The 27,747-nt window shown below is 36.7% G+C and overlaps 1 protein-coding gene across 3 annotated transcripts in view; it reads left to right on the top strand.

The window, feature by feature from the left end:
* LOC306845105 (forkhead box protein P1-B) overlaps positions 1-27,747 on the top strand; it is a 179,730-nt gene that overhangs the window by 10,306 nt on the left and 141,677 nt on the right. For 2 of the 3 annotated variants that reach the window (XM_079377683.1, XM_079377684.1), the window contains exons 3-4: positions 6,161-6,264; positions 26,909-26,948. In XM_079377683.1, coding sequence (XP_079233809.1) covers positions 26,939-26,948 — 10 coding nt within the window. In that variant the 5' untranslated portion in view covers positions 6,161-6,264; positions 26,909-26,938. Of the gene's footprint in view, positions 1-6,160; positions 6,265-18,862; positions 18,900-26,908; positions 26,949-27,747 lie in introns of all 3 variants that reach the window. The other variant, XM_079377685.1, reaches the window with a different exon arrangement.

The raw sequence follows: 27,747 nt of genomic DNA, 5'->3' as shown, positions 1-27,747 counted from the left end.
TGCAAAACTTGCCGTGACATTTGCTAGTTTTTGTGGTTGGATGCAAGAGCATTGCTGTGTGGTTGCTAAGGTGTGGCTAATGTTTACACACTGATGTTTAATATTTAAGGGTTAGGGGTTTTGAAAAACCACCGGCACCACTAATAAATATTCTTGTGTGGTTCTTTTCAACACTCGAGGTTCTTATGTCTTTTTATCACAAAATATTGTTCACCATACAGGACCATGGCTTTATAATGTGAGGGGATTGTCCAATATTTGATCATTTAAAAATTGTCCGTTATCTATAGTACATCTATAGTTATCTATAGTTTATCTAGACGTATAAGAAGCACAGTTTATGCCGTTATTTTTAGATATTTTATTTTAGATTATTATTAGATTTTAAATGTTTAAATTTTAAAACAGCAAGTCATGGTAGCTCACATGAAAATCGTGACAACTAAAGTATGTCTGAATTTGTTGTACTTACAAAAGAGTAGGCTCATCCAACTAGGATGACTTAATGCTTGAAATTCGTAAGTGTGCATACAATAGACAATTTGCTATCCCATGAGACCACAGGAGAGGACTCAGTTGACGCTGGTAGGTCTTTTTAAGCGAGTCTTTGAATTGCTAATTCAAACGAGAGATGCACAAAATTACTTTGCTGTGGCTTTATTTGGAACTTATTTGTTAGCAGAACAGAAGTAACATGGCAGGCAGCAATGTACCTCAAATGTAAGTCACAAACTGTTCTCTTTTTGTTTACTGCACTGTTGTGTAAAAGCAATGTCACATGCGCAATGGTGCTGAGACTCAGATGGCGTTCTAAGATAAAATAATTCCTCTTTTGCAGGTTTATGCAGAGAACTGCAGAGAAATAAGCAATTTCTTGGTTAATTTCCTAGAAGTTTAAAGTTTCCGTGACTATGCAGATTCCTAATTAGCTTAGCATTGCGACAGCGTCAACCAATTGTGTGAGTTTGGGTTGGGGCTATTTGTTTGACTGACCAATGGCAGCTGAGGAGGATTGTTTTGAAATATGTGAAAACAATCATTTATTTGGCATGTTGCTGAATGATCTGAATTAGATTGGAGAAGTTTGTTTTGTAATCGTGTCGTGTGAAATATTAGGTTGCAGGTTTAAATTGCTCTGATTTTTTAAATTTTTTATATTGTGATGCTATTATATTATATTGTTTCATTGTGATGGATAGGTAGACACATCTTTGATATAAAGCAGAAACAATACTGTGAGTGTAGTGCGTTTTTATCACACAGTGTGATTTTTCACTAGTCTTTTCACGGTTGTGGGAAACTTGATACACAAATAAGTGGCAATTATCAAACTACTCTAAAGTGGCTGGTAACTGGTTTCTGTCTGAGACTGACAGGGACGACAATTTGTGTGAAATGTGTGGATTAAAACCACATGTTGATGATGCCGAGGGGTGTTGTATTGAGCAGCTGGTACGCCACCAAAATGAAGTAGCTGAGTCAAACCTGTGTGAGTTCTTGCGTGCCCCGAGGAAGACATTATTGCTTTGAGGTTGCTCATTCATACACTGAAAATATAGCTGTCAACATTTGTCTGTGTTTCTTTTAAAATTCCTTTGAAATTTTACAGTTGCTTTTTTGCTTAATGTCTGTATACAGTATGACCCCTTAATTTTTTCACATTTTATGTTGCAGCTTTGTGCTTTAATGCTTTAATTTTTTTCTTTTCCTGCACTGCATACCCTATAACGACAAACCAAAATCCAGATTTGTAATAACTTTGAAAATGTATTAGAAGAAATACATACAATAAGATTTTAGAACTATACAAATAGTCATTCAAAAATGTAGATAGTCAATTATCGAGTGAGACTAATTTATCTAGGTTTTTAAAATGTTTCTTCTTGACAGCCATACGCATTCAGATGGATGTCTTTAGTTGTGTTTTACACCATCTTCCTGCCACAAGATCACTGATTTTCACTCGCTGACAGGTTTTGCAAAATTGCCAACAAATGCCTGAAATTGGAGGCAAACTGATGCTCATTCACGCGAGTGACAATCACGCTAGGGCTGCCACTAACGACTATTTTTATTTTGATTAATCTATCGACTAATTTATCGATTACTCGATTAATCTAAACGATTAATTTCCCACAAAAAAATCAACAATTTTACTTAAGAATATTTTATTAAACCAAATGTCTATAAAATCCTTTTTTGAAGCAAAAGTGCAACATAGTGCAAGAAGCAAGTGTCCATCTCTCAGTCCAAATCACTGAAATCAAAGTTCAGTATTATAGTGTAAGAATTACAACATATCCACCTGTTCTAGTCTACTACTAATAAAATTATAATCAAAAACACTTTTTAAAGGAGTATTTACCAGAAATATTATTTACTAGAATTTATTTAGGTGAAAAATGTAAGTGTGCAGTATTTCTGAAGAAAAACAAAATATATATACTTTTTTTAAATATAAAATCAATTAATTGGAGATGCTTTTGATTTATTAAACTTTAATGGAACCATTAAAATGGAATCCAGAAAATAATGGAAAACTGAATTTGATACAAATAAAACTGTAAAACTCAATTAATTAGGCTTTTTGATTAATACAATTTAATTTAACCATTAAAACAGAGTATAGAAAAATGAAAATGGAAAAAAACTGAATTTGGAAATAAAACTGATTTCATAGGGCCCTATAATTATGATGATTTTTTTTTGTGGTAATAAAAATAGATGTAAGTGAACAATAGCTTTTAAAATGACTTAAAATACATATATAATAGCAATGATGCAATAATAATTAGATAATAAATATTTGATAATTTCTTAATTATCAAAATCAAGAAATCATATGGTTTTATTGAACAAAACTGTTCTAATACATAATGTATTACAAACAATAGAGCTAATGTAGATTACGCATTACAACAAAGGCCTGCAGGGGTGCCAACTGGCTGATGATTATTTTTACACATTACTGTGCGATCTAATCCTTGTTTAATATTGACAAAGCACCATTTAATTCAAACGTACACTTAATCTTTAATATTTGGCCATTTCTTTAGGACAGAAATGCTATAGCCACTGTAATTAAATTAATATGTGGACATTAAAATGTGTAAACTCCGAGTGAGGGTTTGAGCTTTTATTTTGAAATTGCGATGTATTCTCCTGTTTGTGTAGATTTATAAATGATTTACCTTACAAATCTGATGAAATGGTGCACGTTGCGTTCCCAGATGAACGTTATAATAAACCCAAACTCACAACAACGTGCAGAGATGAGTTTGAGATGCTCCACATGTAAATGATAACCGTTTCTGTGGAGCTACTGTGAACGCTGTGAGACGCACGTGCTTAACCTACATGCATGCAAGTAATTAAAGCACATATACTGTGTTAGAACTGCATCGCGTATAATTATTGAATTAAATCATAGCGTTTGTGAATTCACTATTATGCTTAATTATGATTTTTTGGCATGCAAAATATCTCGACCGATTCAAAACCCTGCTGTGTGAAATGAGTTCTGACTGAAAAATACATCGGCAATGACTTACAGCCAATGAGAGGGCAAGATACAGGGCAGTGGGAAGTTTGGGGAGGAGTTATAGACCGCAATATCAGCGTGATCTTGCGTTATTACCTTATCACTTCTCGTTTGCATTTGGTTGTGAAACGCAGTTTGCGGACCAGACAGAGTTGTCAGTGACTCTTTCTATTGTAAAGTCATGCAGTGTGTAACCTCTTGTCGCTGATCCATCGTGCAATGTGAACACAACAGCAGCTGAAATCTACCACAGATAGTCGTGCAGTGTGAACTCGACATGAGATGAAAGAAACAGCTGAGACAAACTGGATACTAGCTTGAAATGTATCAATTAAGTGCCATATTTGTCTCGATTGTTTCTAGGAAGGAAAAAAAATACATGTAATAAGATTTTAGAACTATACAAATAGTCATTCAAAAATTTAGATCAATTATCGAGTGAGACTAATTTATCTAGGTTTTTAAAAACAATTTTTTTGACAGCCATACGCATTCAGATGGATGTCTTTAGTTGTGTTTTACACCATCTTCCTGCCACAAGATCACATTTGTTTTTGTTTTATTCTCCTTCCTGTTGGTAAAGATGACATTTTATAGGTTAATGTAAATGTGGCTGTTTCTTCTTTTTTTTTTTTTTTTGTCACTTTCTCTTTTTCAAAGAAGATCAGATCTTCCATCTCTATCCTGGAGTAGTTTCCACCTCTCTGTCACTTTCATGTGCCCTAGCTGCTCTTCAAATACTCCAGTAATTCTCTCACTCTCTCTCTCTCTTTCTCTCTGTCTCTTTTTACCTGTAGCTATTTCATCTTGGCCCTTTTTGAACTCCCTATATTTGGAGTTCAGAGATGTGAGAGTCATAAATACCAGTGAGGGGGCAGAGGGGTGTTTTGGGATTGTGTATTTTCTGCAGCAATGACAAGAACGCGGGCGGCTAATCAGAGCGGCTCTTATCTGAAGCTGCTCAGCGCCTGACATGGAACAGAGGAATGCGGCCAGCTAAAGGGGTTAGCCCTAGCAGAATTCCATGCAGAGGAATTACATGGAGATGAGCTGTAATGCAAGGGTTGATTTTATTGGGTCTGTTGGGGACATACTGTGAATATTTGGCCTCTAGGAGAAAACAGGCCTGAGTTTGTGTGTACTTGAGAGTTTTGGAATATTGAAATTGCACCATTTTGTTCTGATGTGAGAGATATAGCTAAATATTTTTGAAACTCAATATATATTGATTCGATATTCAATATATATTGATATTTATGTAGTAGTTCTTAAAAAGCTTCAAGATGTTTAAAGTTTGGAATAAAATACAGAATATGTGGATAGACCTAATCAAGGTGAGCTGTTTTTCAGTGAATGGGCAGAGGGAAATATTTTAAAATGATTTATATACAAATTATCAAGATAACTAACATTTTATATATTATTATTTATAAACATTTTTAATTTAATATAATTTTAAATAGTTTTGTTGTTATAAGTTTTATTTATGCACTAATATAAAATGCAGACCAAAACAGCAATAAATAATAAACAAACCGTAATATTAATAAAATTTTTAAATGGCATCATTAACCGCATGTATTTTACTAAGCATTTTATAAGCATATGAAACATTTTTGAATGATTCCAAATTAATAAATTAACTGATTTATTAAAATGAACAGAAATATTAATTTGCAGAAATGAATTCGACTGGCACTTGCTATAAGCACTATTAAGATATCTCTCGTCGTGACACAAATAGCCGGTATGCCATGGTCGTTTGAAAAGTTAATATGCAAATAAAAACCAAATTAAAATCTTTGCAATATTCATGATGTTGGTTAATTTTATATTGGCATTAAAATACTTTCAAATACATTGTAAATATTCAGTCTATCGGCCAGCCTTCTGTTGAATAGCATGGCAACAATAGCTGAGCAATTTACCATCGCACTATTAAAACTCCACCATGCAGACCTGTGGCGGGTCAACGAATGACAGACACTCCTCTCCGTCTTTGTCACTTTCTGTTTCTGTCTTCTCATCTTCTTTAACCCTCCGGATTCTTTTACCCCCTCCTTTTTCTGTCACTCTCTCTTTTTGCCTCCCTTTCGCTCTTAATGAGAACATACTGAAGTAAATGCTGACCTCTGCAATAAGCATTTTACTATGCAAATCACCACCACCGATGCTGAATGGTCACAGCTACGTGTCACCGACTTACGGGATCTGACAAAATGTTCCAGAGAATTCTGTCAAGTAGTGTGTGGCCGCAGCTTTTCCTTAGATGAGTCGTCCCTCGAGTCACTACCATTCATCAGAACAGCAATGCAGATTTGAGTTGATTATCAGATACTCTGTGTAAATATCACATGTGTCAGAAATGCTTGCTGTTGAAATTCTGAAAATGTGTTAAGATGCATTTAGGTCAGTTCTGGAATTAATTTGTCACCAAATTAAGCATTTGTGGTTGGATTTCATCACGTTTTTGCCTTTTTCCTTTCCAATTTGAGTCATCGTCCAGGTTTATGTGGGTTGAGTGAATTTAAGGGACTTCCCCCACCTTTAGAGAAGATTTTGCTGATGTTAATATGCACTTGTGTCTCTCTCGTCTTTTTTACTCATTTTGTATTTCAGATTGAGCTGGCTGCACCGTATCCAATGGTTCCGCCCCTTCGTTCCCTTTTCTGACTTCTGATTGGAACAATGGAACGTCAATCCCGTCCAAACAAGTGACTCTGGTATGTTATCTTCAAAATTTTTCCTTGAAACCATGCAAACGTTTTCTACTGTGCTACTTTTTTTTTGCATAGTAGTAAAAAGGGTGTACAGTATGTATTTTGCGTATATGTATTTGACTACAATCTGTTTTTTTAATCGCTCAGAGGATGGTCTTTCCTATGTCAGAAGATTTGATGGTTTTATCATGTGTATTTCATTGATGTATCAACTCTGACTTGAAATTTTCTCATAAAATTCAAATATTATTAGATAGAAATGAAGCCAGTGTTTACATGTAGTTAGTGTGTTTTGGAAGAATTTGATAAGAAATGTTCTGAATTGAAGTCAGCATTTGATCTCCTTAAATTATTATTTGTGAAACAACTCATATCTGGCAAATTTGAGTGTAGTTTTAGGTGTTGTTGAGCTCTATTGCTGAAACTCTAGAGGGTATGCGAGTTATTTAGGGTCTTTTTTTCTCAGGAAAAATCAGGAGATTTCTAGTCTCCATTTGCACAGCCTTTAACCTTGTGGGAATTTAGTATGGCAACTTTGAGCACAATTTGAAACATTGAGATCTTCTTTGTACTTGAGACATGTTAGATAAATTATTTTCTTGTAAGAAATATCAGAGAAGACGGAAGCTTAAGCAAGGTCTCAGTATATATATATTTTTTTTTTCAATTGTTTTTCTCTTAGGCGGCAAAGCGATCTCCGTTTTCTTGTCTACGAGAAAACTCATCCTGAAAGCCCAAACTTTCTTTAGATCTTTTTTTTTTTCTGAGTTGGGTTTGTTCTCTTTACCCAATGGTTGGTACTTCTGCCCATTTGCCTTTGACCTACTTTTAGTGTGACTGTCCCTTCACACTTATGTATTGCCAACATTACTGTCATCACTTTGCAGCTTCGTGTGAGCGTGCTTGTATATTTGCAACTGGCAGAACACTTTTCTGTGCCATAGATCTGGCACAGTGCCAGTCTCTGCCTTTGCCCCCGATCAGAAGCAAATGTGACATTTGTGCCGAGGTAATGGAATCCTCGCGCAATTAAATCCCCTACTGCGAAGTGAAGTCACTCCTTCCATCCCTCCATCCCTATCCTTTCCTTTCATCTGCAGGATGATGAGACCATCTCAGCACGTTGCCCCTTTATTCCGCTCTCTGTGTCACTTTTTGTTTTTAACTTCTCCACATAAACATCTCTCCGCCTGGCAATTAATTACCACAAATGTCAATTAACCCCCTCCTTCTTAAAAAAATTATATTGTAGGAGAATTAAATTTCAATTATAAAAATTACATTGGAAGGCGGCAACGTTAAATTGCTTTAATGAATTGTGCTGAAGGTGACAGTTGTTATTTTGCAGCCCGTCATGGCGGGGGACCTTCTGCCTGCTCTGACACAATGTGAAGTGGAGGATGAATAGAGGAAAACAGAAAGATGGGAATGAAACGAGTGTTGAGAGGAACAGAGAGGACGTATTTCCTGCAGTAACGGTAGCCGCTGTACGTAATGCCTCATTTGTAGGATACAGTGGGCAATGGTGTGAATCGTTGTTCTGTGCCAGCCAAAGAGAAGCACTTGAGGGTCTCTCTTTCTCTCTCTATCTCTTCCTCTCTTCCTTATTTTACTTGCACAACTGCTGATGGTGCATTTGCCCACCGGTTGTGCTCCAGGACCGTTCCTCCATAAGTTATCATATTTAAAGGAATAGTTCATGCAAAAATGAAAATTGTCGTCATTTATGTTGTTCCAAACCTGTATGACTTTTTCTTCATTGTACTAGTTCTTTTCCATGCAAATAGTTCACATGGGGGCTGCCACTTTCGAGTTTCAAAAAGGTTGCAAAGAAAGGTGAAAGTATCAAAAACATGGTCCTTATGACTCATACGCTTGAATTCAAGTCTTGTGAATTCAGACAATAGGTTTATGTGAGAAACAGGCCAAAATATCTCACTAAAAAACTTGTGCAGTGAGTGTTAATCTGATTGAGTCGAATTCGAGAACTGAACTTTGAGTTCATGAGCAAGTCATTTAGACATGTTCTGAGAACTAGATAAACCGATTCTGACTCAAAAGACTGATTCCTTCACAAATAGTGCAGTTTTTGAAGAGATGTAAAATGCCAGACTGTAAAATGGCTGAAAAAATATCTGTGTATGTGGGGAGGCGTAAATAATAGCTCACAAAACATGGAGGTCGCTCAACCGTCTTTTTTTCCTGAGTTGAAGGTTAATTTGAAGCAACAATTAAACGGATGTAACCATTTCCTCATCATCTTTTGTGGGTAATAAACTTTGGACAGTCTCAGCATACCCCTGCACTTGAGTTGGACTAGTCCACTACATCTCCATCTATTCTCACCATCAGTGGTTAACATCTCACTTTGCTGACAATGATGTTCCTTGTTCAGCTGATTGTAAAATGGCTGAAAAAATATATCGTAGACTTTCACTGTGACTGGGTGGTGGCCTCTTTTGACTTGGACCATAATTTATCAGAAATTGTGTGTTCAGAAGCTTTACTCTTACATGCATTTAAAATTTATTCATTTAGCAGACACTTTTAGCCAAAGTGACTTGCAAATGAGGAATACAACAAATGATCAAAAAGAGGCAATAAACACAAGAGTTGACCGTAAATACGGCTTGGATCACTGTAGTCTTTTTTACAGTGTGACATTTTATGTGGTGTTGCACTCTTTGTATCTCTGAAAATTCACTCAATAAAATTATATGCATATCTGTGTGTATGTGGGGAGGCATAAATAATAGCTCACAAAACATTGAGGTCGCTCAACCGTCTTTTTTTCCTGAGTTGAAGGTTAATTTGAAGCAACAATAAAATGGATGTAACCATTTCCTCATCATCTTTTGTGGGTAATAAACTTTACCCACAAAATACCCACTTTACTCATACCCCTGCACTTGAGTTGGACTAGTCCACTACATCTCCATCTATTCTCACCATCAGTGATTAACATCTCACTTTGCTGACACTGATGTTCCTTGTTCAGCTGATTGTAAAGTGATAAGATAAATTTTAAATTGGACCTTGATGCTCATTAGAAACACATTTCAACGTATAGGAAGAGGAAATCGCAAATGAGATCTCTATAACATCTGTTTTTTTTCTTATTTGCAACAGAAATGGAAAGGGACGTTTGACTCCTGATTGTCAGGCTTTTCTCTGAATAAACACCCCAGAAGTCTCACATGTACAGTGTCTCTTCTAGAGCATTGGTTCTCAACCTTTTTGACACAGTGTTTTTAGGCACCCCGAATCGGCCAATATGTTTCTTCTCATATTTCATTCTGAAATTATGACAATTCTACTTGTTTTCAAACTTGTCATTTCTATAAGAATCTGAATTATAATTCTGTAAGTTTTTCCAATAAAAATAGTTAGGGATGCTCTGATCAGGATTTTTGCAGCCGATGGAGAGTACCGATTTCTTGTCATGGTGATCGGCTGATACCGATGCTGATTCTGATACTTCAAGGCACACTTTATATGACATATGTAATAATGTTATATAAGCAATCAAAAAAAGTATTCTATATACAGTGAACATTTTAATATGCCTTTAAAATGGGGTTTATGCATAACATTTTGTATGTCAGGATACTTAATATAAGACAAAACTACATACAAATAAAATGGAGCAGTCTTGTGCAACCCACACGGTTTATTTAAACACTATCCAATAGTAAACTGTGGAGGACAAAATAAACATTTAATCTCCTAAAATTGAGAAGTCTGATGTAACTTAAATGTTGTCCAATACAAGTCTGAGCAGGACAAAATTAATAAAAAAAACAAAAAAACATTTAAACTCCTAAAATAACTATTTGGAGTAGTTTGATGCAGCTCAATAGGTTTAATTTAACATTGTCCAATGTTAGAGAGAGGACAAAATAAATAGAAACATTTAAATTACTGAAAGAACAAAACAGTTCGATCATGGTTATATCCACGGGCGCTGCGCTGCGGATAATCCGCGGGTCGGGTAATAAAAAAAAATGCATTTTGATTATTTGCGGGTGGGTCGCAGAGTGGATAAAATAAATCATAAATGATGCAAAATTAACAATTTTTTTAAAAATATATTTTTTCAACAGGCAGACGATTTCATTTGTGTGTGTGTGTTCGCCTGATTGGGAAGTTGCAGTGACAGAAATGGTGACATTCCAGATGTCCAGAAGGAGTAAAGCCTGTGTTAATGCCATTGAGTAGGCTAATATGGCCAAAGAAGATATTTAGTTTTATAAATAAATGTTAATTTAAAAGCAGTCCACGATCAGTGTATTATGTTACCGTTACCCCTTACAGCTCCGACGAGGTTTTGTTCCATCCTCCACGCGGTGCCAACTCAAAAAGACTATTTTTAGCCAAGCAGCATGGAGAGCCGCTTCAGAAACATGCCGCAGCTGGCTGGTATAAATACAAGCATTGACTGAGTGACCGCGATCAGCTCCGGTTCCCACGGAGCCGTAATGTGCCGCAGATGCGTGGAGCGATGCGCAGATCAGCTCTAACGTCACTGAATCTGCTGTTAAAAATAAACCATTAATTCATCATATCATCATGCAAAACATACACATAAATAGCTAATTTTTCATTGTTTCTCGAAATGTCATAGCATTTCCACACCGGCGATGACATGACTGCGGTGCCAAATCATTTATGTCCCCATGCATCATGTATGTCCTCACGCGTTGATGTCATCAAATTGCGGTTGGTTCATGAGATTGGCGAAGTGTAGTGAGTACCGATCGAGTCATAAAATGTGATTATCGGCCGATACCGATCTCTGGCCGATCGGAGCAACCCTAAAAATAATATTTATTGAGGGTGAAAAATTTACTTTTTTTTTTTTATGTTTTAAGCATTTAAGTTTGAATCCATTTTTAAATTTGAGGCCCTGTCCCCTGTTTGAGAACCACTGTTCTAGAGTTTCCAAATAAATCTCAACAATGTCTCAAACTTTGCCCAGATTTGTTAACATACCAAAGTTTGCTGTCAAAATTAAGATATTTCAATATGAACTCAAAAATTCTCATAAAATCCTCCCAAAACTAAGTATCTGCTCTATTCTATTAACATTAATGTTTTAGCTTTCTACACTTACTGCATGATGACAAATTGTGTCTATTTTCATTCTAGGAGGAACATCTGAAATTTTGAAGTTGAATTTTGATTGAAGCATAACTCTCCTGAGCTAAAAAAGATCAACCCTTGAGTGCTAAAATTATCCTCTGGGACCGGTTTGACAGCTAGATGAAGCAAATTGTAATTATACCATTGCCCAACAGTCAGCTGGGCAGACAAATGCTGGTTAGTGAATTGGGAGCAGATTGAATCATGTTTTGGCCAGTTGCTTATTTGTGGCAGTGCAATTAACAACAGCCTAGCAGACTCGCACATAGTTCAAGACCACCCCGACAGGCATGGAAATGCAAGTACTGTGTGATGTTTTCCTTTTTCCAAGCATCTGCTTATTGACTGCCATCCACAGGGCCGGACACACACACGCATGCATTTAGATTGGGCCTGCAGCCCTCTGACCGGGCGACTGAAACTCAACACTCATTTAGCAGTGGCTCAACATACTGCCCACTTCACAGCTTAACACAACACACATACACACTTAGAAGTTCATTAGATCAGTATCCTGTCTTAATTGCCTCTGTGTAACACACACCACAGGCTAATGCAGGGGGTTTCAAATCTGGATATGTCCACCTTTCTCAGGGCTGTTTTTACAAATGCCTTTGTGCACCCTTGTAGTTACAGCAAGTTTGTTTCTCATTCTGTCATATTACACTTTATCTATTTTCACTTTTAATTTTAGTAAGACTTCAGATGACTGATAAACAAATCTGCTTATGTTAATTTTCAAATATGTGTCATTTCTTAGAAAAGGTCAGTGCTGAATCATTTAATTAGTCTCGCTTTTTCAGTTGTTTAATTTAAGTAACAACTTCTCAGATGTTTCTCTTTAAAATAAAAATAGACACAAATGAGCTAATTGCTGCCATATGATCATGAGTCTCCATTTAATTCAAATTTATTCCTGCTTTAATTTATTGGGGGGGTGGGGATTCAAATAGAAACAAGACAGTTGTTAAGGTAGATGGCATAACTCAATTTTCAATTTAATGAAAAAAATGATTGAGTTCAAATTGCTAACTTTTTGATTGCAGACTCTGGTATACTGACTAATCAGAGCGCAGTTTGAGACAGTTACTTAAAAGGCTCTCTTTTGGCACCTCTTCTATGAAAATTCTTTAACATCCTTGGAACCTCAATTTTTTTTTTAACAGAAAAGGGTTTAGATCATTAAACGTTCTTCACACTAAGAAAAACATGGTTCTGCTTGCTGTTTGCTGAAAGGATTTGGGGAACCAAAATGGTTCTTCTATGGCATCACTCTGAAAACCCCCTTAAGGTTTGAGCATCTTTATTTGCTCTCATTTTAACCTCACATATGAGAAATCATTTGTGACTTTTCTTTTCTTGTGTGTGTTAGATTAGGTCTGTATTATAACGCAATACAGACCTACTTTAGTGGAGTTTATTCAGTCTCATTCACTGTCCCTTTTCCGCCTTCACAAAAGCTTTCAGTTACACCTAGCTTCCTAACTTCCTGTTTCGCTGGGTGGCTGGACGGCGGTGGGCCGATGTTGTAACGGCAAGTATCAGGAAAGGAACACTAGTCCAGGATGGAGTCCTAGGCAGCTGGCCCAGTGTGTGTGTGTGTGTGTGTGTGTAGGAAACAGCAGAGCAACTTGCAGCGAGCAGCAAATTAACGCCGATATCTCCTATCTCTCCCTTCTCTTTTCACTTTCCTGTTTGGACTCTAAGGTGATTGGAGGCGCAGGCTGTGACAGTTGACGGAAGTAGAGAGAGAGAGAGAGAGAGCAAATAAAAGAGAAAGCATTTATTTACAGTGTGATGATGCGGTTTCACACAGGATGTGCCCCCCTGCTTTGGTCTGACGGGGCAGGCTGTAGCTCGGGGTGGTGGCCTGTATTGTGGAGCTGGTCTGGATTTTGGGCTGGACCCACTAGCACACCCTCAACGCTGTTTCCTGTCTGGGCGCAGAGAGATGAGAGCAGGTTAGCGCAGGTCACTGGGAAAGAGAGCGGAGGGGAAGGACAGTCGAGAGTGGGTGATTGTGGGGGGGGGGGGGGTGTAATTGTATGAGATGTGTAGAAAGGTCATGTGGTGTTTTTTTTTTTTTTTCTTTGGGCCCTTTACCTTTCTCATCACCGCAGTGAACCAAACGCAGTCCCACAAGCAGAATCAAACATCCTACCGTGCCTGTATAGCACTGAATCAGCGATTAGCATGTGCCACCCATAGTCATCTGAGGTGTTTGTAATTTACAAACCATAAAAATGATCAAAAGGCCGATGTAAATCAGATAGATCCTTTTTTCCCTAAAACCTCCTCCTTGTCATATATCCGTTTAGAACACCAATTTCAACTTGTTATTGTACATGAGAAATATCTGTGTGCACTGTGAAATCTTTTCATGAAAAAAACAAATCGGAGACCAAGTGACTTTGACATTAACATCCTCCATCTAATAATATAAGGTTAATGGTCTTAATGAGGCCTAGAAACGCAATGAGACATTGGATCTACTTTTTATTCACGGATCGCTTGTCTAAATGGGGGAAGTGGCACACTGACCGTTTAGCCTTGCGCTAATGACGAATGCTGAGAAGTTTGAGCTGAGAGAGCAGACTTTGGGTAATGATGAAAGCTTTAGTATGGAGATATGCTCCTTTGATTCAAGGTGTTATGATTTGTCCTTGTTAAACAACATTCTGTTTGCTTGCAGTGGATGATGTTCTGTGTTTGATGTAACAGCTAATTTGACATTTTTTTGTGGATTTAATTGGATGCAGAATTCCTACAGAACAGTGTTTTCCATACTTCCATAGTTCAAAAGTTAAAAAATGTATGGTTAGTAACATTTTATTTTGAAAGAATTCTCTTATGCATAAAGGAGGAATTTATTTGACTAAAAGTCAAAAACAAAATATTAGCATTACAATTTGACAATAATAGTTTCATATTTATTTAGGATTTTTTTAGGATTCTTTGATCGATCCTAAAAGATAAAATGTAAAAGAACAGCATTTATTTGAAATAAAAATCTTTTGTAAGAATATAGATGTCTTTATAGTCAATTTGTCCTTGCTGAATAAAAGCATCAGTTTCTTTAAAAAAAATATTACTGACCCTGAACTTTAGTGTATGTGCATATATTATAAAAAATTACTTTGTTGTATCCTTAAATACTAGTCTATCTTAACTATACATTGTAACCAGTCAGTATGGTTTAAGTTTAACTAAGTTCAGTTACTGTATCAGATTTTTATTCAGAAATGCTCTGACTGGTTTAGTGAGTTCATTAAGTAAAGGATTTGTCAGACTGAATCAAACCAGTAACTGAGTATTTTGGAATGATTCATTAAAAGTTCACTCGTGAATCGGTAAACACTGGTTAGAAAAATGACAATTTTTCTATTCACAGTTTGAGTAAAATATGATTATTATTTTTTGCCTATACATTTATAATGATCTCTTTTATAATATTGAGTATATGAATTAATACTTTTATTCAGCAAGGATGCATTAAATTGATCAAAAGTGACAGTAAAGACTTTACATTGTTATAAAAATATTTCAAATAAATGCTGTCCATTTTGTACTTTTGTTCAGCTGTTTTGCATATTAGGAATCAGCATATTCAAATGATTTCTGAAGGATCGTGGGACACTTAAGACTGGAGAAATGAGTGCAAATTTCAGTTTTGCCATTACAGGAATAAAGTATATTTTAAAATATATTAAAAGATAAATTTTATTTTAATCATAATAATACTTTACAGTATTGCTGTATTTTTTTATTTAAAGACTTAAGAGACTTCTTTCAAAAACATATAAAAATCATACCCTAACTTTTAAAAGGTGGTGTAATTCTATTTAATAAAATATAAATGCTTTGTTATTAAAATATAATTTGATATAATTACATTTTAATCAGGCATCATTACGTGTTTATTTTTGACATTTTATTTTAAAAGGTACACTAGGAAGTGCCCAAAGAAAGAGGGGCAAAAGTTAGCAAAATTGCACCAGCAAGGCTCAAACGTACATTGCACCAATGTGTGAGAACATGCATGCTAACCGCTATGCTACGGCTCCACTAGAGCTTCATGTAGCTGACATGTTCATGCCTGTACCCTGGAGAGCAGGAACAGGAGTCTGTCCATTAAAGCAGTCTCTGAGAACACTAGTGTACACTAGGCTAGAGGGGACAGGAGCAGTAAATCTGTGAAAGTGGAGCTAGACCTGACAAACATGTGCAGAGCTGAGAAATACAAACAAACAACAGGCCTGTTTGTCTCCCTGTTGGGTTACAGAAATACACACAAACGTACGTACACCCACCCACACACACAAACACTACAGCTTATGCTTCCTGAGTAGAGTTGTAGCAGTCTTGTGGCTCTTTAGTTTCTTCTCTTGTAAACACATATCACGTCTCTGTGTTTTTGAGTCTATTATCTAACAGACCCAATAGTCAGTCAATACAGTCTTGCGGCCGCACCATTCTGCATTGATGTATGTATTTATGTGCTGTATGCAGAAAAGAGAGGTTCTTTTGTGAACATGGTGTAAACAGGCATGTCAATAAACCCATAAGCCGTATCAAGCTACAGTAGCTATTAAAAAAGGCTAATATCTGGGGTGGATTTTTTTTTTTTCCCTCCATCTTTTAAAAAAAATAATGTTAACGCTGCATTGTAAAAGAGACGGATGATCTATGTGGCAGATTGATCAGCGGGTAGAGACCCCATTATCTCTTTCCGTATTAATTACAGTGTGCTCAGCTTGCGTGTCAAAAGACGGATAACTGACGAAGGTAAAAGACCTTATTTATGCTTTCGTACTCAGCTGGCGGCAGCTTTCCCCTCTCTTTCTTTTTTTTGCCTCCTCAGCGCTGTATATTTATCGTCCAGTAATATTACACTGTCAAAGACGAGCATCTCTGCGGAGATATTATTCGCTATCGTCACCTTCACAGGCATCCATTTGGACCCGTTCCCTATCAAGTTACCGACTCTTCTTCTGTACGTGGAGTGGCTGAGCAAATTTGCGCAGAGATTTTTGGTCGTCCCCTGGGACGCCAGAAAGGTAATTCAGGTTGGGTAAATCAATATGTGGGCAGCCCAGTCATACCACAACGCAGAGACATGGCACCGATCTCAGAAGGCCCTGACGTTTTGTGGCTTTTAGTGGGGTCACATTTTGCTAACAGAAAAACAAAAGCAGAAAACGCAGGGGGAAATTTGTCGCAAGCATCCAGATGAAGTTGATGCTCACCTTAATAGTTTTAAACTAAAATAGCATTTTGTTCTAGATTTGAAATGAATCACAGAAATATTTGGGCCTTAGTTATAAAACAAAAGCAGAATGTGTAAATTGTTGCGATTGAATAGAATAAATCAATTTAGGCAACATCATTCTGCTCCGGTTTGTTCACTTTTTTAAAAAAAAGTTTCATTTTTACAGAAAAAGACTGTAAAATGCTACAGTAAAAACCTGTTAATAGGATTAATGTAAGTTACTTTAGTGTATGTGTGGTGAAAAACTATTAATGGTTTAACATTTAATGAATCTAAATTTATGCTTTTTAAAAGTGAAAATAATTTCCCATATAATTTATGGTAAAAAAACATAAACAATTCTCTGAATGTCCTGTTAATGATTATATTAAAATAGGTTTTGTTTTTGTCATTTTTCTAATTAATAATGTACATTAGTCTTTTATGTCATATTTTGTGCTATTTAGTTAATGTTTATTGAATTTTTTTAGTGGTGTTTTACCTTGATGGTGCTTTGTGTGCATGACTTTATGCACCATCTATATTAGAGTATTGATAGCATTTAGATAGCATAGACTAGATAGCATTTAATGTTTAATGCGCTGACTAAAGTTTTTAGCTTGTATTTAACATGTACATTAGATACAGTATGTTTGATGTCAACAAGGAACAAACAAGATATGTGTTGTTGAGATTTTACAAAGTCACTAAGGGTAGACCTTACACCGAGATCACGCAACGTGTTTATTGTTTGCTCTTTGTGCCGACGGGCCCCTTCTTCTGAAACACACAGCAGTGAAACCCCCATGAAGGGACTTTTCAACTGTTACAGATCTTTTTTCTTTCTTTCTTATCACTGAGCGTGTGGTGTGAGAGGTAACATCAGAGCAGTCTTTCCTGTGGTTTCGTCTATCAGACCTGTGTTTGTACATCTCACCAGAAACAACACACTGTTATGAACACGCATTCTCTCGCTCTCCCTTTCAAAACCATTTAAGCTTTTCATCACTTCCTGTCTGTTGACCAGACTGAAACAGCTTTCTGAAAGGCTGTCTGGAGTCACGCTTGAGAAACTGAATTGGATAAACAACAAAAAAAATTTAGATTCCTTTGGTTTCTTTGTGCAAACAGGTTGTTCTGCCCAGGATTGTTTGCAATTTAATATTGTGCAAGGTGAATGTCATGTCAATGTTTCGTCATTCCTGCGTTGATAATGTTATCGCCCATTACTGCAACATGTCTGAATGTGAGAGATTTTGTATGTTGTGCAAAGGAATTTACTTGGTTTTTATGTGTGTTGAAATATTTGTGTATCTGTGTTGTGTAAGTGCATTAGAGTGTTATAATGGCACAGCAATATCACGTCAGGAGTCAGACGTTACGGTAAGATGTCAGAGCATCACCTGGTGTTCTAGCACAGAAAATAGCCCCTCATGCAAATATCAAACCCCCACATACTGTAGAACTATGAGAAATCATTTCACGCCAGATATTGACACATCTCTGAATCGATTTCAACTCAGTTTCTCATTAATATATATTTTTTTAATTTACAGCTGATTTTAGTTGAATAGAAGCTTGCTTTTGCCTTAGAGTAAAAAAGTCTTGATTTTATATAATTGTGACTTTGTATCTCACAATGTGACTTAAAAAAAAAAAACTTATTTATATTAACATTTTTATTTATTTTACAATTACCATTTTATTTTTGAAATTTGAGGCAGAAAACAATGATTGTGTCCGAACAGATTGACAGATCTGCCCCCAAACCCAAGCTATTGTTTGAAATTTAAGTTGACTTGACTCAGTGTTCTGAAATTACTATAGAGATAATGTTTAAAATTTGAGAAAAACATCTACAAAAGATGTACTTAACATATATAAAGAAAAAAATTTATATTGTAAAATTTCTATTGTAGAATATTTTCTATATTGTAAAACTGTAGGTAGATATTTACATTGTTTCAATTTAATATTATTGTGTATTTAAAATGTTTGTTTATAAATAATTACACAGCAAGTTTTTTTTTTTTTGGATAGCATTCCCATATACATGTCCAACATTTAAAGGGATAGTTCACTCAAAAAAAAAAAAAAAAGTGTAAATATATTCCGAGTAATGTTGGTAACCAAACCATTACCATTGACTGTGTGGACGAAAAAAAAAAATACTGAGACACTTCTCAAAATATCATCTTTTATGTTCCACAGAAGACAGAAAGTCGCTCAGGTCTGGAATGACACGAGGGTGAGTAAATAATGACAGAATTTTTATTTTTGGATGAACGATCTCTTTAATATGAGCATTCTAATATCTTCTAAAGCTGTATTTTTGAAAACTGAACACATTTTGGGAAAATACAAAGCTTAGTAAGTATCTAATAATATTGTGGTAGTTCAAGCTTAGACAAGAGAGTAGGTGTGGTGGGGCCAAGAAGGGTCGTAATCTTACCAGATGCCACCTCACGTGTCACAACACGGCTGCCACAAACCTCCATCCCAGTGTATTCAAACGCAGCACGTATTAAAAACACTCGCACTCGCCTCTTATCAGATTACCATGCCTTACGATTGGCCTTCCATTGGCCTCTTTATTTAATAGAAGGTTCCTTTCTTCTTTGAGATGCCATAGAGTGTTACATCACTGCGCTTGAGCCCTGTTATCTATGTTGAGGCCTGTTCTTGTAATGGGCTTTATTGATCTAAACAACATCAGGCTGGCCGTGATGTTATTAAGGTGAAGATAACTTCACTGTAACTTCCACTCAAACAATGTATTAGTGTTTTATTGGGTTTAAATAACTTTGGCTTTTAGACGCTAATGCAGCCGGTTAGTCACCCTGCTCTTTTATGGCTGCAGGATCTTAATAAAGCTTTCCTCTTTACATCCTGCTGTGTGTGAGTGTGTTTGTGTGTGTGTGTGAGAGAGAGGACAGGAGATGCCAAGTGCTTGCTGGGAAGTTTCTGTGCCTTTAGTAAACAGCAGGAACGCTAAATAATCGGAGTAATTATACGTTGGCTGTATCCGTATTAAGCACCGCATTATCAAGACGTGGTTCGCGCCGACCCGGACCTTTAAACTCGATCCACAATGCTGCCTTTTTTCTTTGTCAAATTAACGTGTGGTAAGAATTATTTGTGGGTTTAGAGTCATTTATTAACTGAATTTCGTAGTGAACTTTTTAAAATGGATGTTCGGATGCGTTTTTTTTTTTTTTTGTCTTCCAAGGGCACACTGAATCCAATATTTATGAAATAACGATCCCATTCATCTACGGGCATATTTTCTGTGGGAAATTTAATTTGCAGCTATTTAAAGCCATGCGTTTGGTAATGAATTATTTTGTCATCCTGCCTCTGATGAGATTCATCTTTAATAACTGTAACAATTATTTTATTAAAAAAGAGGAGCCATGCATTATGGCTATCTCAGCAAGGTCTAGAGCGAGCGAGGATTCTCATTAGGAGGGTATTATTACCCCTGCTGGGGTTTCATTCACACTACCCAACTTAAATTACATTGTGTCAACAATGTTTGCATTAAATTTAAGCAGTCATATTTACCAATTTTTTCGCTCCCTACTACTGACACATTTAGATGTATTAAAAAGATAAAACCCAGTTCTAGATCTGATAGGATGGCTTATTGAAGATTTATCTCAGTGCTGACTTTTAATAATGCAATAATATTGAAATTGTATGCCAGTTGTTTTTTATTCAAATGTTTTTGAAAGCTGTAGCCAGCCATATTGTTGTCTGAGAAGTTGAAAACTTATGTTATTTTTTCCTCCTTCAGAACACAAAAAATGCAGTTTTTAAAACAACTTTTGTGTTTCACAGATTGAAGGAAGTTATACAGGTCTGTAGGACATAAGAGTGAGTAAATTGTGACTGAATTTCTTTAAGAATTCCTTTAAAAGTGGCCTGACAATCTCTGAGTATCTCTTTTTTTTATTGTAGCTAGTTGTGCATGGGCAATCACTGCAGTTTTTTTTTCTCTACTTTGGAGAATGTAGTTTGTCTAGCAGAAAATGAGCTAAATATCAAATACTCATTAGACCAATGCAGTGTCACCTTCTTTTTTTTAAGAAGGGGCTTTTTGATGGAAACTTATCTAAAGGTGCATCATGACAAAAATCACAGCTTTGCTCAAAAAAGCCAGACTTTTTTGCATATTAAAGGCGTGACGAGCAGTACTCTGACAAATGTTGCAATTTCTGTTCTTCAGTCTCTCAAGGAAGCTGGAACGTTCCAATTGGAAACAAATACCATGTAATGCCTATTTTAATGCTTCCCCAGTTTTTTGCTGATGCCTCTAAAAGGTTCCACTGCACATGGAACCATCTGCGAACATGGAAACCAAATGTTGTAGCCTCTGTTCCGCATTTTACCACGGTGCATTGTACACAAACAAAATGTTTACGGCTCACTGAGCTGAACCTATCCTGGCCTGAGACAGAAGCGAAATTGCTGAATGTGAGGTAATCGGTTATTTCAGTTTGACCACTTCCTTAAACACTATTACTCACAGTGAAACTTTTCCAAAGAAAACCTCTGACTCTCCTGTAGGTATAATGGTTTGGTGGATTTATGTTAAGTATTTAGCTGGACTTCAGAAGTAAAGACTATGATTATCTGTACCTGGAAATTGCAGTGTCGGGGAGAGGGCACTGTGATGGAGTTTGCTCAAAAAAGGGAGAATTTTTTGCATATTAAAGTCTGCAGTTTGTCTTTAATGTCAACCGTTCTTCAGTGTCTTGTTTGGTTCTTTTGCAAAATTGAGAAACTGATGTTTGACTGATTTTTACTATGTTTGTCTCTGAGTTTGAGTAGTAAGACCAGGATACTTCAGCAGTGTCTTTGCTTCATTTATATTCCAAGTTCTGTCATGAAACTCTAGATGGCGCAGGCTTATGGGTCGTTAATGCAAATTGATGACATTCACAGAGTTCAACTACTTTGCACAAGCTGATTGGTTCATACGCAGCCATTGAGCTTTACACATAACTGCTTTACATTTTAATGGCTGACTAGCATTTACTAGAGCAGCTTCCCTCCACTATTGGTGTGCGATAGGATGATTTTTGATCATGGACGATAAAAATGTCTCCACGACCTGCTCGTGGAGAAATACCGTTAGTATCGTGCTACAGTTCACATTCTGACAGCTGCAGTTATGGCGCCGCTGTATCAATATACTGTACAAAACGACATACATTCACATCAGTGTTAACTCTCAAGGGATACTGCACTTATTCGCAATCACAAAAGTACAATATTTGCATGTGCTTTAAAGCCTTGCTGGTTAAACATTTCAATCACGTGCTGTTCTGACATACACTTTTTCTGAGCATGTAAGTTACACCCGAAGCGCGCTCACTAACCCTGTCAAACACCGCCTGATTTCTGAACTAAGTTAACTTCTGCACTAATACTGTCAAAATACACAAGGTTTATGTATAGTCTCAGCTGGTTGTCTAAAATGAAAGTAAACAGTTGAAAGAAAAGTGGATGTGTGCTTGTATATTAGATATTATTTTCAGGTCTTAAAGGGACAGTACTAAACATGCTGCCGACTGTCATTAAAAGGGATAGTTCACCCTAAAATTTAATTTCTGTCATTATTTACTCACTCACATGTTGTCCCAAACCTGTATTAATTTCTTTTTTTTGTGCTGAACACAAAAGATAGTTTGAAGAATGTGGGTAACCAAACAGTTGCTGGTCTACATTGAATTTGATAATAGGAAAAAAATAATATGGAAGTCACTGTGGACCAGCAACTACTTGGTTTTTCCACGTTCTTCAAAATAGCATTTATGTTCAGCAGAAGAAAGAAACTCATTCAGGTTTAAAACAACTTTTGAGTGAGTAAATGATGGTATAAAAATAAAACGCTATTTTTATTTGTGGGTGAATTGTTCTTTTAATGTTAATAACACAAAGAGAAAAAAATCACTCACTACTCTTGACTGAAGCGTTAATACTGTTGCTTTAATAGGAATCAGTCTATATAGTATTTATTTTATATTTGTTCATTCAATTTCTTGAATGCTCCTGCTAAATATACCTATTGTACCTAAAAGTAAAACACTGTTTGTTTTATTTGTATATTATGTGTATTTTTAATGTGTATCTTTGTTCTAATTTTTTAATAACAAAGATAAATTAATGTCAAATATTTTTATCTTCGCCCACTTTGGCCTAAATATCCGCCATTCTTTTGTATATTTTTGTTACCTTGAAAGGCTTTCTCTTTATAATAGGAAAATTAGTTTGGCTGCAATGTTCAGGCAACTTGCAAAATAGTAAAACCAACATCACAAAAACCGTGATAAAATTGTAAATCGTGATATTTAAAAAAAATAAAAAAAAATTGTGATATGATATTTTTGCCATATCACCCACCCCTACACTCCACCTTCCCCAGCTCCACCTGTATAGATCTGCTGTAGGTTATTGCATATGCTATTTGTGCAGCAGAGGTATGTCTTAAATACTCACTTGAATACTTGCTTTGCAGCAGGAATAAGATACAACAACAGCAATAACGAACAGCAGCAGCAATTCAGCAGCAGCAGTGGAGCAGATCTGTTCCGCCAATGACAAATGCATTAACATTGTCATGATAGAACTATTGTAATGAATCGAATCAAATCTCAATAATTGGTTTGCATCATTTCTCAAAAATAGTAACTGAAGTTAATTATATTTGGGGCAATTTATTGGCTTTAATTTTTAATTTAACACTTTTATTAGTGCAAATAATCTACAAATAAGCAAATATTGCTTGTTATTGCTATATAAATTATTAAATGACATTGTTTTCATTCAGTGGAAAATCATGAAGATGCATGTCTTGATAATTTTAAACTTGAATTTATTGTAATTCTTGCATTCTTTATTTTTATTTTAAAAGGGACAACGCACATTAATTAACATAAGCTCTCAAGTTTATGTAAATGTGCCAGATTTAGCCATACAGGATAATTTTCATCTGAATCAGGCAGTTTGTTGAAGTCCACAAGTACATAAATAAAAAACATTCCAGCAAACATAAAAGACTTTACATATGAAAACCAGAAGCAAGCAAGAAACCACTACTTCAGTTTATGATGTCATGTTTGATTATCCAATAACCAACCTTTTTATCGATTCCGAAAAAGAAGTAAACAATGTAATATTTCTTAATTCTATAGTAGGTATAGTATTCCAGGTATTAAATATTTTTAATCTACTGGAATGTAATTTATGGTTGAGCCTATAACTTAATGTTATGCAGAAGACAATTGTGAATAAAATCACCATTTAAGCAGTTTTTTGAGCAAAGGCATAAATGTTGAGATTAAATATTGAATACCAGCAAAAGGTTTTCAGCTATATCATCTGATGCCCAACAAGCAAACAATTTTGTCATTTAATTTACCCCATTGTAAATTTGTCTTGTTTTAAGCATAAACCATTTTTATTTTAACTGAAAAACAAAACAAAATTACTGGTTAAAAAAAAGTGTTGTCAAATGTGATGTATCAGCTTGTATCGATACACTTGTATTGACTCTCGACAGTTTGTCACATGATCTTCATTATCATCACTCCATCAGAGTTCCGGTAATCTGCTAGATGTAGCCACCTCTTCCAGCATATTACTTGGATGTTAACCCTTTTTTTCCTTCTTCAAGGACAAACAGTGTACGTGACGGCAGATCTCCGTGTGAAAGTCCCTGAGCTCTCCTGAAGCAGCAGATCCCTTTTCAGCGCCAGCTGTTCTTCCAGATAAACTCCGTGGCGTGCTCACAGATTCTCTTAATATGATTCCGCAGGGTCGGGCTCAGGAGAATAGACGCAAAACAAGCGTGCCAGGAGAAAGGAGAGCATTGAATTTTTCATCAGCAGGCCCTCGTAGTGCAGCAGTACTTTTTTAGTAGGCGGCTGGCTCATTCATGAGCAGATGTTCAGCGCAGGTCCAAGCTGCAGTTAGCATGAACTCTGCTGCCCTCTCAGCCGTTGGCTGCAAGGACGTTGGCAGCAACCCCGGCATCTGAGAATTCATTCCCGGCAAAAAGCGTAGAGCGCCGCTTCGCCCAGACCCCTTTTTTTAGCCGCGTTGCCCAGCCCAGGAGCCAGCCAGAAATGGACGAGGGCTTTTCTTTTGACAGGCCATCAGTCTTCGCTCTGACACTGATGAAAGACTCGCCCGGGTCAACTCATGGGACCGGCCCCAAAAATTCCTGAAGACAATTTTGCTCAAGTTTATCATTAATTTTTTATGACGTCCTCTGTATGAAAATAAGCCACCTGGCACGAAAACCAAAACAGACACTTTTGGAAAACAAAAGCGGCCTTTTTTGCGTCATTTGCGTGAAGGTACCCTTGAAACGGGGAATTGCTATATCAGATTAACGCAGGTGGTTTAAGGGAACACACTGGTCAGGTTGGTCGCTACGATAAAGCCCAGCTGCTGCTGTGGTTAGCCAGGTGGTTCGGTTAGTGTGGTGACCTCAAAACACCCCGAGAGACTCTAATAACAACCAATACAGATGAAGCATTATAGTGTTTCATTTACATAACACCGTTATGTTGCAGTACATCCATGTAGCCCTTTCCCATCAAAAGACTGAACGCCAAACCGGCATATGTTCCACACGGAAAGTGTGAAATGTTATTCTTCTCTTCGTTGCGGTGCATGTGAAGCTGTAATTGAAGGATGATGAGGTTTTTAGTCCTTTTTTTTTTTTTTCACCCTTCAAGCACTTGTTTCTTCAGCACGTCTCCTACTTCACACTATCTAATTGGCCGTTTTCAGGTTGGGTTTATGAGAGCAAAACTAATTAGTGTTTCTAAATTCAGAGAGCAAGAAAGAGGGTGAAAAAAAAAAAAGGAAAACATGGTTGAATGGATTGTTCTGGTTTCCTCTCTGGTGTCAGGCTCATAACAATGAAATAAAGAGTCTAATCACTTTCAAACTGCTCTTTTTTTTTTTTTTTCATCTTTTTTTAAACAACACTGAATGTCACTTTCTCTCCTGGCATTTTGTTTGGCACGATCACAGACCTGGGAATAAAGCGAGCGCTTGCCCTCTTTAAAAACTTTTTCCTTTGTAATTCGTGGGAAGGCTTTGCAGGAAAAAAAAAAAACAATGCGCGTGTTTTTAGGTGGGGTTGTTTCTTCTTTTGATTCGGAACGTCCTGGTGAAAGACAGGGGGAGGGTGGAGAGTTTACAGTAGCGTTGACTTTTCGCCCGTTACCTTTATTCAGAGAGCTCCAGCTGCAGCTCGGCCTCAGGAAGGCCACCGCGGGCGCGCACGCACACACACACACGCCGGCCCCCAGTGTGAAAGAAAGCCCTGTTTGAGTTGGCACACGCAACTTTTGCTGCCTCTGCAAGAAAGACACCAGCGGCAGCCGTGCTGGCCTGGAGGGCCGTCGTTCTTCTGATCAGGATGTGCCTTTTCCACCTCTCAGGAAACACATTTCTGCCTCTCCCTCCCCTCAGCGGCAAAAAAGCGAGGGACAGACGGGAGGGAGAAAGTCGGTGAAAATGAGTGACAGGATCGGAGTCCGGAGGGGATTGGGCTAATCTGAGTTTAGTAGCGCTCCCTCAACACCTCACCCTCCCTGCCTCCACTGGGCCTTCATTTATATTGAATAAAAAAGTTTATAGGTCAGTTTAACAATGTGCCGTAAAACTCACACTATTTTTATTTTTCCACCTTACAGCCGGAGGGATTCGCGTGGAGAGGGCCAGTAATTAAGAAGCTGTGAATCCAGGGTTAGGGAGGAAGAGTGTTTAAATGCAATTAGAGCATCTGCTCGAATCAATTTGAACCCAATTACAGTTTTCTTGAATGTGCTATTATTTGTTTAATCAAGGGAATTTTGCCCTTTTAAGATGCTAAAAATGTATCGCGAGATTATTTAAACGCGGAGCGAAAATAAACTCTGCGTAAGCGGGTAATGAACAATTGTTTCAAAGTGACCTCTCTCGTTGTGCCCTCCCTCGTTACCTTGTTCTTCTCTGAAAAGAAAACTCCATTTCATTTGTCTGGAGATAAAGCTATCACAATATCGGCTGGATAATTAGCACAAAATCCACATCAGTTTTTTTGGGAACTGGATGTGGAGCACCAGTCTCTGATGATTCGAAGTTTCAGTAGATTTCCTCATTTCACACTGATGTTTTTTCTTGTCTGTCCTTCTCTCCCTTTCTATCTGCCTTCTCTTCCACCAATCTTTCTACCTGCTGTCTGTCCTGCAGGCAGGAGAGTGCAGTGGTCCAGCCCTGTGGATGCTGAACGGTACGTCTCACGTTTTTAATAGTGTATGTGTGTGCCTTGCCACACTTTTGAATGAATTTCATTGCAATAGATAACTAAATGTTAAACCAAGTGGAATTTGCAAGCAAATGATGCTAGACATTCTCAAAACTGCACTTTTGTAATTACTTTTAACCAATTGGTCCCAAAGTAATTTTTAGTGGATATATGAAGTTATCCGTTCACTTCAGTACATGCAAATGCAAATTTAGGATATGTGTGGTAGTTTACTCTTTTTAGTCTTTTCTAAACGGTAATTCTATAAAGCCCAACAAACATTTGTTTATGAAATGTTTTTATTTATTTAAAATAAATGTCACTTGGTATAACATTTAATACATATCTAATGCAGTTTATTCATTCATTTATTTTTTTTTAATTCAAATACCACTTTGTTTGTTTATTTATTTACAGCAAATGCCATGTGGTTTGCTTGTTTGTTTGTTTATTTTTTTTTATGTAAAATAATTGAGATTCAGTCTTTTTGTATGTTTATGTATTTATTTAAATGGGTCATATGATGCTATTTTAAAGATCGTTATTTAGTGTAACAGAATATGTTGATATGCTGTAATGTTCAAAAAACACATTATTTTTCAAATACTGTACATTGTAGTTCCTCTATGCCCCGCCTCTCTCAAACGCGTCGTTTTCTACAAAGCCCCTCCTTCCAACAAATGTAGTCTGCTCTGATTGGTCAACTGACCCAATGCATTGTGATTGGCCGAACACCACAAGCATGCGTCGGAAATGTAACGCCCCTTACCATAATAACGAGCTT

Source organism: Barbus barbus (assembly GCF_936440315.1).
Source record: "Barbus barbus genome assembly, chromosome: 25".
NCBI classification, from domain to species: domain Eukaryota; kingdom Metazoa; phylum Chordata; class Actinopteri; order Cypriniformes; family Cyprinidae; genus Barbus; species Barbus barbus.
Note: the sequence above shows the minus strand (reverse complement) of the source record. Positions and strands in the feature narration are given on the sequence as shown.